This window comes from Gossypium arboreum, chromosome 12 (genome assembly GCF_025698485.1).
Source record: "Gossypium arboreum isolate Shixiya-1 chromosome 12, ASM2569848v2, whole genome shotgun sequence".
Lineage (NCBI taxonomy): Eukaryota > Viridiplantae > Streptophyta > Magnoliopsida > Malvales > Malvaceae > Gossypium > Gossypium arboreum.
Window position 1 is genome coordinate 106,219,630 of NC_069081.1, and position 17,323 is coordinate 106,236,952.

Consider the following 17,323-nt stretch of genomic DNA (forward strand, 5'->3'; position numbering starts at 1 on the left):
AGTGCGTCATTCGCGGTGGGGACCATTCGTGGTGGCCCTAAGTCCGCTCGTGGTCGTGAGCGAAGCTTTCGATCTCCCCTCCAGTGTTAGATCTGCAGTCGCTTTGGTCATATGGCCCAAAAGTGTTACTATTGATACTATCGAGAGGATAGGTCACCGTCGGGAGCTCTGGCTGTGCATCAAGGAGATCCATTTGTATTTGATGGTTATGGTCCTTCTCCGATACCTGCGTCTGGTTTTGGCATGGTTGCACCGTATGGAGAAAGGGTACGTGAGGAGGAGCCTAATCTAGTGAAGTGCCCTAGGTTTAGCTCTGGTCGAAATCAATTTGCTGATGGTCAAGTTCCATATACTACTGGTCAGAATCTATATGCTGGTGATGAAGGTCAACATTACTTGATGGCCGGCTATTGTAGTAGACCTTTGGCACATGGGCCGAATGTGACTTATGCTTCGCCTGAGCCGACCACAACTAGGCCAAATAGTGGGCCACATGTTTCTATACGTGGTTTTAGAGTATCAAATGCTGCTGGACCGTATGACACTACTAAGCCGAATGCTCATCTTTTCCAAAATAGGTTGAATGCTCCTCTTTTTCAAAATAAGTCGAATGTTCCTTTCATTCCAAATGAGCCGTCATCCAACTATGTTCAAGTTGGTCCGTCTCCTAGTTCAAGACTGAATGTTAGACCGACTGGTGATGGTCCTGTTCTGTAACCCACCAAACCACGAGCTCGTGTATACTCCGAGTCTGATCCATACATTGAGCTTCCTCGAGTAGGCAATTTGCATGCATCTGATTATTGTGGGTCTCATATCTATACTGCTCAGGTAGGGTCCAATAGTGGTGACAATGATTCATACATTCCAATGCCCGTTGGTACCATATCTTGGTATCCTGACTCTAGTGCGAGCAATCATGTCTGTCATGACGCGTCAGCACTACGTGATGTCACACCGTATTCAAGCACGTCTTCGCTTTTAATCAGTGATGGGTCTCTGGCTGTGATTTCATCTGTTCGTAATGGTGTTTTACCTGCTCATTCTAAATTGCTACGTTTATCTAATATTTTGTGTGTGCGGAGTATATGGAAGAATCTCTTGTCTGTGTCACAGTTTGCTTATAATAATGGTGTGTTTTTTTAGTTTCATCCTACGTATTATGTTATTAAGGACGCCGTGACTCGAGAAACTTTGCTGAAGAGTCATATTCGTGTTGGACTATATCATTTCCCTGTGCCAGTTGTGTCTGCACCATCTACTGATGTTTCGTTTGCTGCTCATTTGAAGTTTCCAAATAAGACTGAGAATTGACCTGTTTTTGCTTTATAGCATAATCGTCTTAGTTAAGACTGCTCTAAATAAATGTAATATTGTTTCTAATAAATATTGTCTTAATGATGTATGTACTGCGTGTCAAAAAGGGCGGTCACATAAATTGCCTTTATCACTTTCGACCACTGAATATATTTCCTTTGACTTGGTTGCTTCTGATCTTTAGGGACTCGAGTCTGTTGCCTGTGATAATAAGTGGTATTATATTTCATTTATTGATATGTCTACCAGATTTACATGGGTTTATCTTCTAAGTCAAAAGTCTCAGGCGATTGAATGCTTTACTCGGTTTTAGCAGCTAGTCAAAACACAATTTGGCAAGTCTATTAAACAACTCTAGAGTGATTGGGACAGAGAGTATCAGACCTTCACGTTTGTTTTAGCGTCTCAAGGGATTGTGCATCGCTTGACATGTCCTTATACTTCCGAAAAAATGGCCTAGCTGAGCGGAAACATCGACACATTGTTGCAATGGGACTTATGTTGTTAGCTCAAGCAAGCATATCCATGGAGTACTGGGGATATGCATTTTGTTATGCAGTTCATCTGATCAATCATCTTCCCACTGCTGTTTTTCAGGGACAATTTATGTTTAAGGCTCTTTATGGAACTGATCCCACCTATGATCATCTATGGGTTTTTGGTTGTTGTTGTTGCCCTTAATTACGTCCATTTACAACTTATAAGTTAGAGTTTCGATTCCAATCTCCTACATTTTTGGGTTACGGTTCTCAATGCAAAGGGTACCAGTGTTTGATGAAAACAAGTTTCTCTTTGCTGTTGCGTCTGTCTTCGAGGGTTCTGTCCCACAGTCTAGTAAGTCTGTTACAACTGTTATCCCTTTTGTTCGGACAGTCTCCTCTCAACCTCTTGAGTTTTCTATGACGTCACCGTCTGTGCCAGTCTCTTCACCCAATGTAAATTTTGTTCCATCTCCATCTGCCACATTTCAGGAAGGACCTGGTTTTGCTCATGATCCTCATCACTTGCCTGTCTCAAGTGATGATGCTCAACCTGTCCTGAGTTTCTCTGCTCATGATCAGTCGGTTACCAGGTTCTCTAAATGTTCCACGTCATCTGTTAGTCCAAATTGCTCATTACCTGTTGTCAATACTCACCCAATGGCGACTCGGGCTGAGGCAGGAGTTTTTAAACCCAAGGTTTTGTCTGTTGAAGCTATGGAACTGTCTACGATTGAAGAATCTTTATCTACCTCTAAGTGGCAGGCTGCTGCACAAGCCGAGTATGTTGCGCTTATTCATAATTCTACATGGGAGCTTGTTCCACTACCCCCTAACCGTAAGGTCATTGGGTGCAAGTGGCTATTCAAAATCAAAAGGAACCCTGATGGTACTATTGCTAAGCGAAAGGCTCGGTTAGTGGCCAAAGGTTGCTCCCAAGTTATTGGGTGTGATTTCAAGGAAACGTTTAGTCCTGTGGTGAAACCTATCACTATTCGTGTTATTTTATCTATTGCTATTTTCAGAGGATGGCCACTTCGACAGGTGGATATTAATAATGCCTTTTTAAATGTTGATCTTGACACTGAAGTTTTTATGCAACAACCTCTAGGTTATGTTCAGTTCGATTTGACTGGAAAACCCTTTGTGTGCCGTTTGAAGAAAGCTTTATATGGTCTTCGTCAAGCTCCCCGTGCGTGGTTTGAGAACCTGAAATATTTCTGGTCTCTGTTGGGTACGTTGTATCCAAATCTGATGCTTCCTTATTTGTGAGAATCAAGTCTAGTTTAACTCTCTATGTCCTTGTGTATGTCAATGATATTATTTGTAATACCCCATACCCGTACCTGAGACCGGGATAGGATACGAGGCATTACCGAAATTTTCAGAATAATTTCAATTAATTTATATTATTTAGTATTCATGTTTCATGTTTCATGTAACATCCTTTTCATATATTCAATTCAAAATATCATATAAAATACAATACAATACTTAAATTGTTATATTTACATGCTCATTCAGGGTATCCAAACCTACCTGACTAAATTGCAGAAATACCAAGATTTAGGGGCATATTAGTAATTTACCATTTTCCCAAATTTCACCCAATCTTAAATTGATAATTTCATTCAATTTATTAATTTAGATAATAAAACAATTTATTCCCTTCAATTTAGTCATTTTTGACATTTTTACAAAATTACCCCCTAAAGTTTTACTTTTATTCAATTTAGTCCGTGAGTCTAAAACATACAAATTAGCCATGCTAGCTGAATATTCATACATATATTCCTCCTCCTCCTCTCCATTCCATATCCTTAATTTATATAACATGCAACAAGTAACATTATCAATAATTTCACTATTTACTTATGTATATTCAAAACTGTCCATTTGCGTCATAATCACTAAATTATTTATATCTTAAGATACAGAACTCGAAATTAAGATCCGAAAATTTTTCCTGAAACTAGACTTACTTATCTTATTACCATAAAATTTTCAGAATTTTTGGTTTAGCCAATAAGTACAGTTTATTCTTTAAAGTTGCCCCTATTCTGCTGTCTGACAGTTCCGACCCTTCTTCACTAAGAATTAATTATCTCATCGTACGAGATTCGGATGATATTACTGCTTATTTATATTGAAAATAAACTCTTTAAGGATTTTAAACATATAAATTTAATCCCTTAATTATTTTTCTCCAATTTTTTATGATTTTCCAAAGTCAGAACAGGGGAACCCGAAATCATTCTAACCTTGTCTCACAAAATTCATTATATCTCATAATTTACAAATCCGTTGCTTACACTGTTTCTTCTATGAAAAACTAGACTCAATAAGATTTAATTTAATATTTTATTCATCTTATAATTCAATTTCTACAATTTATGGTGATTTTTCAAAGTTAGTCTACTGCTGCTGTCCAATATTGTTTTAGTTCAAGATGTTTATTACCATTTTTCCTCTAAATTTCACAGGTCATACAATTCAATCCTTGCTCAATTAGCCCATCTATTAAGCTAATTTTTCTCAATTAACATTTTATTCCATCATTCTAAACTATTACACAACCTTTGTAAATCAGAATTTTAACACTAAACCCTAATTCACAACTTTTTCACAATTAGGTCCTAAAATCAATTTCTATTGAAATTACTTGATAAAATCATCAAACAACAAAATCGAAGCTTCAAATTCATTTTATTTCATCATAAAAAGCTAAAACTTATCAATGATAGCTTTTAATTTTGTTCATAAAATAGAAAACTAATGAATTAAACACTTGGACCTAATTGTAAAAGTCACAAAAACATAAAAATCTCAAAGAAAATGGCAAGAATTGAACTCACATATGTCAAAGTATGAAAAACCAGTAGCTTTCAGACCTCCCATGGCGTTTTTGCTGAAGAAAAATGATGATATCTCTAGATTTTTCAAATTTGTCTTGTTTTATATGTTTAATTTGCAAAATTTCCCATTTTGCCCTTGTTTCTCCTTGTCTTTTTTGCTGATTTTCTTGCCCAACCGTCCAGCCCATACAATTTGGGTCCAATTTCCTTTAAATCCCTCCTTTTTAATCACTTAAACTATTTAATTACAATTTAATAAATTTCGCACTATTTTCAATTTAGTCTTTTTTAATTAATTGACTAACCAAACGTTAAAATTTTCTAATGAAACTTTAATACTAACTTAATAACACTCCATAAATATTTATAAAAATATTTATGGCTCGGTTTATAAATCTGAGGTCTCGATACCTCGTTTTCAACCAAATTTACCTGATTAATTCTTTTAAAATCGCAAAATTCACTAATTAAAAATAATTCTTTTAAGTTCACACTTGGCCTATAATTATTATTTGTTAAAATTTCTAAACTTACTCATCGGATTTAGTGATCTCGAATCACTGTTTCCGACACCACTGAAAAATTTGGCTGTTACATTATTATTACTGGAAGCTTGTCTACCTTTATAGAGTGGTTTGTTCAGCTTTAAATGATGAGTTCTCGCTTAAGGATATGAGCGATCTTCACTATTTCCTTGGGATAGAAGTTACTCATTCCTCATCCAAGTGCCTTCATCTCTATCAAATAAAGTATATACGGGATATTCTTGACAGGTGTTCCATGACCAATGCAAAGAGTGTTCATACACCAATGGTTAGCTCGTCTACCATGTCCAAAGATGATGGTGAGCGTTTAGAGGACCGGACTGAGTATAGGAGTCTTGCTGGTGCATTGCAGTATGTTGTTCTTACTAGGCCTGATGTTGCATATGCGGTAAATTGGGTCTGTCAGTTCATGCATAATCCTTCTACTATTCATATGGCTGCCCTGAAATGTATTTTGCGATATTTATGTGGCACGTTTAATTTTGGTATTGTTCTTCACCCATCCACTTAGTTGTCTTTGGTTGGATATGTTAACGCCAACTGGGGGTTAGATTTTGACAATCGGCGATCAACCACCGGGTATTATGTTTATTTTGGTCACACTCCCATATCTTTATGCTCTAAGAAACAACAAATGGTTTCTCGGTCGACCGCTGAGGCTGAGTATAGGAGTCTTGCTGCAATCACCAGTGAGGTTACTTGGTTGGTGTTACTTTTTCAAGAACTGCATGTTCAGTCTCCCGATACTCCTAATATTTGGTGTGATAATTCTAGTGCGGTTGCTGTCGCAGCTAATCTTGTCTTACATTCTAAGTTCAAGCACGTTGAGTTGGATTTGTTTTTTGTTCGTGAAAAGGTTGCTGATGGTTCTATTGTGGTTGGAGAGGTTCCTGCCTGTGATTAAGTTGCTGATATTCTCACCAAGCCACTTTCAGTGTCATATTTTACTCGGTTTCGAAATATCCTTCGGGTCTTGCGCGTCGAGAAGATGGATGAATGTTAGAGATCATATGAGTTAGTTTAAGGTGCAATTAGTCAATTAACCAATACAGCTAGTATTGGAACCCACCCATTGTTTGAAAAGTCAAAAAAAGGGTGGGCACCGAAAGTAGAAAGTAAGATTGGTTGGCAAGTTAGGTTAAAAGTTGGCATGGGATAATTGTAATTTTGGTCCCTAATTGTATAGGGACATTGCAAGTTGATCCTTGAACCTCAACTATAAATAGGCCTAACCATTTCTTACTTTCTTCATCCCATAATTGCCATTCTCTACTTAAGGCATTATTCTCTCTCCCTATTTGTAAATTTCACTTGTAATTTTTGGAGTGAAATATATTTGGTAGTGCCTGAGGACGTAGGCAAAATTTGCTGAACCTCGTTAAAATTCTGGTGTTCTTTATTATTTATTTTGCATATTTTGTAAATGTGATTGTAGTGATTTATTGTGCTATTAAATTACGATAGAGGGATATTTTGGCTAGGAAAGACTTGGTATTTAAATGATCTTCGTGATCTACCTCTCTTTCCTGGGAATTGAACTTAGTGTGATTTTTCAGTACAATATTTTTACTCTTTCACACGCTTCCGCGCAACAATTGGTACCAGAGCCAGATTCGTACTTGGGGAATACGACCGTTTACGGTACTATTTATGTATATGGTACTATTTATGTATACGATACTATTTACGTATACGGCACTATTCACGTATACGATATTGTTCACATATACAGTAGTTGGGATTGAGGAGAAAAATGGCGCAAAGATCGTCATCGCAAGGACTCTTGTGACAAATGCAAAATTTGAAGTAGAAAATTTGACGGTACCAATAATTTTGGTATGTGGCAATGTGAGATCTGGATGTCTTATGTCGCAAGAGCTAGATATAGCCCTTGAAGAAAAACGACAAGATAGATGACAAGGAGTGGGCCAAGATCAATAGACAGCGTGTGGTACAATCCGCCTATGTTTGGCCAAAGAGCGTAAGTACTCATCATGAGGGAGACATCGTGAAGAAGCTATGGGATACACTAGAAGAAAAGTTTCTAACGAAAAGTCTTGAAAATAGGCTTTATATGAAAAAGAAACTTTATCGATTCACGTATGCACTCGGTATGTCGATGAATGACCATGTAAACTCATTCAATAAAATTTTAGCAGACTTGCTAAATTTGGATGAGAAATTTGAAGATGAAGACAAGGCATTATTGTTGTTGAATTCCCTTCCTGATGAATATGATCATCTTACCACCACATTGCTTCATGGGAAGGACACGATCACATTTGATGCAGTCTGTAGTGCGTTGTATAGATCTGAGAATCGAAAGAAAGATAAAAGAGACCACAGAGATACAACTGCAGAAGTCTTAACAGTAAGAGGTCGTTCACACAGTAGCAAATCTGGTAGAGCCACCCCTAACCACAACTCATCCACTGATTCTTCAACATCAGTAGGTTCGGACCTCCACTTAGTTTCACCCAAGCTTCATCCTGGTCATGGATAGATCACCTAGGTTCGGGTCCATAAGCAGTGACAATTACCCTATGAAGACTCGCTTTCACTCACTCGGTGGGTTCCCTTAACCAAGCCATCGCCTATGAGTCGCGGCTCATTCTTCATCAGCACGCGGTCGAGCCTGGCTCCTCCCATGCTTGGGAGCTTATGGTTTCATGTTCTATTTCACTCCCCGACGGGGGTTCTTTTCACCCTTCCCTCACGGTACTACTTCACTATCGGTCACCCAGGAGTATTTAGCCTTGCAAGGTGGTCCTTGCTGATTCACACGGGATTTCACGTGCCCCATGCTACTCAAGTCAGAGCGTAAGCTAGTGATGCTTTTGGCTACTGGACTATCGCCATCCAAAGAGAGACCCGCCAAAGATGAATGTGCCTTTTGTCGTGAAAAAGGGCATTGGAAAAAGAATTGTCCTAAGCTACAAAAGGGCAAGGCTATTTCTAATGCATGTGTAGCGGAGCATGATGAGGAGTCAGACTTTAGCTTGGTTGGCATGGTAATGGCATGTCAAACGGATGAGTGGATTTTGGATTCAGGATGTACTTACCATATGTGTCCTAATAAGGACTGGTTTCTAGTCTTAAAGAGCTAGAAGGTGGAATTGTTCTTATGGGCAATGATAGTGCTTGTAAGACAATGGGAGTAGGTACAGTCCAATTGAAGAATCACGACGACTCAATCCAAGTCTTGACAGATGTTCGCTACGTACCTAGCCTGAAGAAAAACCTCATCTCACTAGGGGCCCTAGAATCTAAAGGGCTCACAATCACTTTGAGAGATGGATTACTAAAAGTAGTAGCTGGGCAATTGACGGTGATGAAAGGCACAAGAATAAATAACTTGTACTTTTTAAATGGAAGTACAGTTATTGGATCAACATCAACAGTTTCTACAAAAGATGTAGATTCAGAGGTTACCAGATTATGGCATATGCGATTGGGACATCTTTGGTGAAAAAGTTTTGCGAGACATTGGCGAAGCAAGGCTTGTTGAAAGGTGCAAATTCTTGCAAAATGGAGTTCGTGAACATTGTGTTCGGGCAAGCGAAGAGGGTAAAATTTGGTCCAAAGAATTCACAATCTGAAAGGAATTCGGACTACGTTCACAGTGATGTGTGAGGACCTACCAAAGTGGCTTCTTTGGGAGGTATGCATTATTTTGTTACTTTTGTTGATGATTATTCAAGAAAAGTATGGGTGTATCTAATGAAAAGAAAAAGTGAAGTTTTGGATGCATTTCTGAAATGGAAGAAGATAATGGAGACTCAGATTGGTCGAAAGGTCAAACGACTTTGATCAGATAATGGTACTGAGTACAAAAACGATCCATTTCTACAAGTATGCCAAGATGAGGGCATTGTGCGACACTTCACTGTTCGGGATACACCACAGCAGAATGGGGTGGCAGAACGTATGAATCGAACTATATTGGAGAAAGTTTGATGTATGTTGTCCAATGCTGGATTGGGCAAGGAATTTTGGGCTGAGGCAGTTACATATGCGTGCCATCTAATTAACCGTTTGCCATCAGCTGCAATAAATGAAAAAACTCCTATGGAGATGTGAACTGGTAAATCTGCTACTGATTATGATTCTTTACATGTATTTGGTTCCACTGCATATTATCATGTTAAAGAATCTAAGTTAGACCCAAAAGCAAAGAAAGCATTATTCTTGGGTATAACTGATGGAGTAAAAGGATATCGTCTCTGGTGTCCTGATACAAAGAAGATTGTTTTCAGTAGAGATGTGACTTTTGATGAATCAACCATGTTAAAGTACAAGGATTCACAAAAGGATGACAAAACCAGTAGTACTTTACAGCAGATGGAGCTTGAAAATGTTAACGATGATCCAGCTAATATTGGAGGGACAAATGATGAAGAGGTTCCTACCCAAGAACCTCTACAGCAACAAGATTCAATTGCATATAGAAGGCCAAGAAGAGAGATTCGTAAGCCTGCTCGCTTTGATGATATAGTGGCCTATGCACTTCCAATTGCAGATGATGATGTTCCTTCTACTTACACAGAAGCAATAAGTAACCCTGATGGTGTAAAGTGGAAGCAAGCAATGAATGAAGAAATGCAGTCTCTTCATAAAAATAAGACCTGGGAGTTGGTGACACTACCCAAGGGAAAGAAGGCAATTGGATGCAAATGGGTATATACAAAGAATGAAGGATTTCCTGATAAAAATGAAATTCGATACAAGGCTAGATTGGTAGCAAAGGGTTACGCTCAGAAAGAAGGAATAGACTACAATGAAGTGTTTTCTCCTGTTGTGAAGCATTCGTCTATTCGGATTTTGCTAGCCTTGGTTGCGCAATATGATCTTGAACTAGTTCAGTTTGATGTGAAGACCACATTTTTACACGGTGATTTGGAAGAGGAAATCTATATGACTCAGCCAGATGGATTCAAGGTTGCTGGAAAAGAAAATTGGGTTTGCAAACTGACAAAGTCGCTTTATGGATTGAAGCAATCTCCGAGGCAGTTGTACAAGCGATTTGATCAGTTCATGAAAGGGCAAAGGTACACAAGAAGCAAATTTGATCATTGTATGTATCTTCAGAAGCTACAAGATGGAACTTTCATATACTTGCTCTTATATGTTGATGATATGCTAATAGCATCTAAGAGCAGAGTTGAGATTGAAAGATTGAAGACTCAACTCAATCTCGAGTTTGAGATGAAAGATCTAGGAGAAGCTAAAAAGATTCTCGGCATGGAAATATGGAGAAATAGAGCTCATGATAGAGTTAGCTTGTCTCAGAAGCAGTATTTGAAGAAGGTACTACAGCAGTTTGGCATGAACGAGCAGACAAAACCTATAAGTACCCCGTTGGCTTCTCATTTCAAGCTTTCTGCACAACTATCTCCTTCGACGAATACGGAACGAGAATACATGTTGCAAGTTCCGTATTCTAATGCAGTGGGTAGCTTGATGTATGCAATGGTGTGTACAAGACCCGACATTTCACAGTGCGGTTAGTATAGTGGCGGTATATGCATAATCACGAAAAGGACATTGGCAAGTTGTGAAATGGATTCTACGGTATATTCGAAGACCGTAGATGTTGGATTACTGTTCAAGCGAGGATAATACACTTGGTAAATGTGTTATTAGATGCGTTGATTACGACTATGCGGTGATTTGGACAAGCGAAGATCAACCATCGGTTATGTGTTTACACTTGCTGGAGGACCAATAAGTTGGAAGTCTACATTACGATCTACAGATTGTTGTCAACCACGTAAGCCGAGTACATGGCATGTAACAGAGGTCAGTAAAGGAGGCTATTTGGTTACAAGGTATGGCTAAAACCTTGGGATTGGTTCAGAGCATATTAACATGTATTGTGATAGTCAAAGTGCTATTCATTTAGCAAAGAATCAAGTCTATCATGCACGTACAAAGCATATCGACGTCGATTCCATTTTGTGCGGAAATTATTGAAGAGGGAAAATTTGTCTTGAAGATCAAGACTGCAGATAATCCCGCAGATATGATGACCAAGGTGGTAATGACAACCAAGTTCGAACATTGTTTGAACTTGATTAATATCCTGCAAGTTTAACAGTTGAAGAAGGCACTATCAAGTATTGTTGTCAAAGCGCGAAGAATTGTGTGAAGATAAGATTATCCTAATCAAATCTTCAAGGTGGAGATTATTGGAACCCACCCATTGTTTGAAAAGTCAAAAAAAGGGTGGGCACTGAAAGTAGAAAGTAAGATTGGTTGGCAAGTTGGGTTAAAAGTTGGCATGGGATAATTCCAATTTTAGTCCCTAATTGTATAGGGACATTGCAAGTTGATCCTTGAACCTCAACTATAAATAGGCCTAACCATTTCTTACTTTCTTCATCCCATAATTGCCATTCTCTACTTAAGGCATTATTCTCTCTCCTATTTGTAAATTTCACTTGTAATTTTGGAGTGAAATATATTTGATAGTGCTTGAGGGCGTAGGCAAAATTTCTTGAACCTCGTTAAAATTCGGTGTTCTTTATTATTTATTTTGCATATTTTGTAAATGTGATTGTAGTGATTTATTGTGCTATTAAATTACGATAGAGGGATATTCTGGCTAGGAAAGACTTGGTATTTAAATGATCTTCGTGATCTACCTCTCTTTCCTGGGAATTGAACTTAGTGTGATTTTTCAGTACAATATTTTTACTCTTTCACACGCTTCCGCGCAACAGCTAGCAATCTGTTGAAGAGCAGTTATTAAAAGCTCTACATATACTCATTGTTAACAATGTACAAAAATAAGACAGATCCACTAATTCAATTCAATTGATTTCCTTGTATCGTTGAATATTACCAAGACTTGTACCTAGTTCTTTACATTCTTAAATATTAGATGATTATATTTCAAATTTAGACATAAAAGTATTATTATGGTGAAATTATAGAATATTAAGCAGAAAAGATGAAGAAATGTTAAAAGCATGTATTCAGGTACAGCGAACGCCGTAGATATTAATTGCAAATAAGAAAAAGCTGATTTTCTATTTATCCAATATATGATCTTCTTTCGTTTTGTCCATTTGGCAGATTGTCCATCCCCGTGAAAGGCAGAGTTTACAAGTGTATTTCCGGGAGAGATTTGGGCTGTTTTTGGAGTTGAGCCCTCTAGCCGACAAGAAGCAAACCCATTTGTAAAATAGATGAGAACAGCACAGAGTATCCCAAATATTCCCTATTTCCCATGCGAATTATTTATTAATTAAAAAAAAAAAGGAAATAAAAGGCAAAAGAGAAAATGTGGTTTGGATGCTACTTTCATTTTTTCTTTCCACCTTAAACAAATTTACGTTTTAATTAATTTCAGGATTCTCTTTGTCCAACCCTTTTTGCCCTTTCAATATTTTGCAGTTGTCTTATCCCTTTTTTTCAAACCATGCTTGTTTGTTTCTGCAAAATTTTATCCCATTTTATTCTTAATTTTGAATGTTATACCATTTAATGAAATTGGAGTAAACTGAATTCCAACGTAGGTTGGGTGTTGAACATATCGGATGCCAACAATTTAGTAACATACATCTTATGAGCAAGTGGTTAAGTTTTTTTCTAAATGCTTCCCCAGTCAACACCAATGTCAGTCATCCACTTAACCATAAAAAAAAAGTTATATTCTTGTATTACTCTCCGTACTTTATGAAATTTGTCCTTGCATTTTAATTTGATTATTTTTAATTCATGTGTTTTTAAATTTTAAATTTTGAATTTTCACATGATAATAATTGTCAATTTGATTAAGTTAAGTTCTATTATATTCATAATCTAATGTAACAAACATATTATCATATATGTAATGTTATGTTAATTTGTTATTTTCACATATTACTCATTAAAAATCTAGCTGATGGATTAACAAATGTCATTTTTATTGAGTCTAAAACTTCAAATTTTGAAAAATATATAGACTTAAAATAATCTAGTTGGAGACAATTCAATTGAAAATTATAAACTAAATCTATAATTGTACATATAGTATAAAATTAATAATTAAATTAAATTAAATTTAAAAATATAACAACTAAAATTAACCAATTCAAAAAACAAATGAATTAACAATTTAACTCCATTAAAGAATATTAACAACACTTAATACACGATGAGGAGTTATAAGATGTTTCCTCTTTTGGACCCAAATACTATGGGGGTGCAATTCGAATAATTGTACTCATAAGAAACCTTAAAAAATTGAAAGGAAACCATAAATCCATCAATGTTTGAAGGTATATAAAAAATAAAAATTTGAAGTCAAGCTAAAAATCCTTTCTTTTGTTTAATTATGAAAAAGATAAATATTTAAAACAGAAAAAGGCATCCGATGCAGCCAAGTAAGCACTGACACCAAAGTAAATTATGTTTGATACACCAAAGCGAATCTTTCTTCTAATAAACAAACTATGTAACGGTCATATCAACGATCTATTAAGTCTCTACTGTTGGCCCACTGTTCTCCTCACGCATTCAATGAATTTACTATACATGCCACTACTGCCGACATTGACAACCTCGCCGCCTACTCCGTCAGTCGCGACGCTAATCTTAACAATTATTGAGAAATTGAAATGGACACACCGCCCAAGCGGTAAAAATCTCTTTTTTTCTTGTCACCAACGTGAAAATCGTAAATAAATCACAACTAGTCCAAATATTTCCAATAACCTAAATTACTTTTAACATTTGTTGGGCACGAATCCTACGCGGGAGTTGCCCAGATCGAAACCGACACGCGTCCCCTGTTGTTGCACGTTCCCAATGATTGACAACGACGAGGACGTTGGCGCAAACGCGAAACAGAAGGTCCCAACGGAATCAACCGGTATCATGTAATTCTTAGCCGGTAACGGTAAAACTTTACCCTCTGGGAAGTGCAATGACAGCGTTGGCACATCCACGCTACTCTTCGTAGACAAATTGTAACACGTGTCAAACAACGCCACGCTATCAGCTGACGGTAAGTTCTTTGTCCCTTTAGCGAACGCATCACGGAGAACATTATAGGTGTCGCTCTGCAACCGTGTCACGGCGGTTCCCGAGTCGACGATAATCCCACCATTACCTGATTCGTCCATTTGGAATGCTGACTCAGGAATCGGGAGCAACTCGCCACCCACACTGATCCCGGTTAAACCAATATAATAAAACGTGTCTAGCTGGTGGTTACGAATTAATGGAGCTGTAATGGTGTTAGGAGGGAAAGACGAGTCGAATTCAAGAGTGGATGCTGAGTCAGAGTCACGATCCACGAGACAATAGGAGAAACTACTTGCATTAAGCTGAGAGGTAAAGGAGAGCGGGCCGCCACCGAGACCAAGCAAGCCTCCCGCTCCAACAAACAACCCTTCGTTATTATGGCCACAACCAATGGCTACATTGTTGACAGAATCCGAGCCGAGGGTGATGGTTTCGGTGACAAAGTCACCCACAGTGTAAGACCCGTCACCGTAGGACACCTCGTAGACGCATGTACGGTCATTTCGACATTCGGAATCGTCAAGGTACTTGCATTGTTGGGTGTCGCACTTTAGCGGAGAGTAGGAAGACGACAAAGATGGCTCGAAGATTGGGTCGGATTGTTGGTAACAATCGGCGCAGGGTGCGCATTGTACCCAGTTGACGTCACTGCCCGTGTCGAGTACCATGTATATTTGACTCGGTGGTTTCCCGATTCCAACTCGGGAAAAGTACTCACCACTTCCTTGACTCGAACCGGACACAATCGGACCTTCCAGATCCTCGGCTCCAAATTCTAATCCCGTATCAAGGGGTTTGAGAGCTGACCTTGAAATCCCGTTGACAGCCAGATTCAACCGAGTGACGAGCGAACTGACTCGAGCTGAGTCACGCTGGAGTCGGGATAAGGTTAGCGCTTTGTAATCAAGGTGGGAGCTTTTATGAATAGAAACTCGGGGATGAATTTGAAGGGAGATGGAAGACGGAGAAGAAGATGGAGATGAAGCTGAGAGGCTTTGGTCCAGTGGGGTAAATGCTGGCTTCTTGGTGGGGTCGAAGGAGATGACATTTTTGGTCTTCACAAGAGCTTCAGCGACGTCGAGAGCTGTGGTGGGTTGAGGAGTTTGCAGCAAACTACGAGAGCAGCCAACAAATGGAGCTGTAAAGAAGAAACAGCCAGCGAAGAGAAGAGCAAAAAGAAACCCCATTTGGTAAAAGCAAGAAAGGAAGTGGGAGGTAATAGGAACTGGTGATATGGTTGGTTTTTATTGAGAATAGAAAAAGGATAAAGGTTTGAGTGGGAGCTAAAGAGAAAGGGTGTGAATTAGTATTTATCCAACCAATGCAAAGCTTTGATTTGTTTTGACAAAGGTAATTTTAATTCATGAGGGCTGGGGCTGGGGCTGGGGCTGGGGGCTCATTACCTTTGCGTGGTTAGCAATGTTGATTTTTATCCCGCTTAATAAGCAGGATTTAGAGGCTTTTATTTACCATCTCCAAAAGGGGGAATGCAATAATCCATGGCATTTGCTTCTCGATGTCTGCATCCATCACGGCTTGGTGGACCACTGTTTCTGTATCAATCAGGTCCGTGAAACTTCTGAAAATTGATAGCTAAAGCGAATGAGGATGGCGTCCACAAAGTTTAATTTTAAGTTCTAGTGTTGGGATCTTAACACTTTCTCAACAATACTTAAAGTAAATAATATGCTATCATCAGTTGCTTTAAGTTTATGAAATGTGATGATATTCCCGTGCATTCCATGCTCATGATTAGGGTAGCATCATTTAGTCCAAACTAACTTTTCTCTTTTTTGGCTATCAAACACAGGAGCAGTGGACCACCCGCCCTATGCCTTCCCTTCCCGACGGGTTATTAGTGACGGGGACGGAATGTCACGTGAAGTTTGCATGTTACCAATTTTTTCATTACATTTATTTATACGCCATATTTTTTCTTAAACATGGGATTACCCATTTTCTATTAAAATCGACAAAATTTACTAACCCAACTCAATTGTTTTAATAGATTTTGGTTTGTACCATTTTTCAGTTATGAGTTCAGTTTTTGTTGATTATTTCTATCTGTTAATGATTTTTAATTTAAAATTAACTTGACCGAAAATTCCACTTATTTTATTATTTTTAAATTATTTAAAATATACTTATAATATATAACATGTAAAATAAACATATAGTATTTCAAGCCCAATAATTCAACTTAATAATTAAAATCGGTTAACCAATTAAACCAAACGCTCTAAAGTTGATTCGGTTATATCGATTCTTAGGCTCTAATTGGTCAAATTGATTTTGTATATTATTGTCAACTAAGTCAATTTAATAAAAGAAAATAGTCAAACCAACCAAAAAAATCAAATGCTCTCCCACATCAAATATAATTATCAATGAAGTTTTTGCTTAACTAGTGTTGTTGTTGCAACATTTTAAAATATGAAGACTAAAAAGCGCTTAAATATGTAATATTTCTTTTAAAGCAATATATTTTACTTTAAGGGTTGAGAGTTATTTAGTTTAAGAACGGTATCAAATAAATAATAGAGTTGGTGACACTAATCAATTTAAAATCAACTCATTTGGAACATAATTAAAATATTCCTTCTATTTAAAAGCAAAAATATATATTATGAAGGGTTTTTAAAAATATTTTTACATTTTATATAAAATTTGTAAAAGGAAAACAATATAAACTCAAAACAAATCCACTTTAATTATAACGATTCATATTTTAGTAGTGTCAAAAATTTAGTTTTGAGGTTGAACAACTAAAGTCGAGTTAATTCAAAAAATTAATCAAATAATTAAAAATATAATTAGCTACTAATTAATTAAATACATTACTTAGTATAATGTCGGGACTAAGTTGTAAGTGATCTCAACTATTAAAATTAGATTAGAGTTTAATCAAGTCCTTAATATAACAATCCGAAAGTCAATGATATCGGAAATTGTAACACCCTGAATTCATTTTTGTAATTGGATTATAGAAACATTTAACATCATTAAACAATTCATATATTAATTTAAATATCAATAATCAAAACTAAATATTATTCTTAGCATAAATACATTTACTGTAACAGCTCGATTTTTAGTGGTGTCGGAAACAGTAGTT

The 17,323-nt window shown here is 37.3% G+C and overlaps 1 protein-coding gene across 1 annotated transcript; it reads right to left on the reverse strand.

The window, feature by feature from the left end:
* Positions 1-13,485: 13,485 nt before the first annotated feature.
* Positions 13,486-15,669, reverse strand: LOC108465753 (protein ASPARTIC PROTEASE IN GUARD CELL 1). Its single transcript, XM_017766138.2, has one exon. The coding sequence runs from the start codon at positions 15,393-15,395 to the stop codon at positions 13,908-13,910; it is 1,488 nt and encodes a 495-aa protein (XP_017621627.1). The 5' UTR covers positions 15,396-15,669; the 3' UTR covers positions 13,486-13,907.
* Between the last annotated feature and the right edge of the window lie 1,654 nt (positions 15,670-17,323).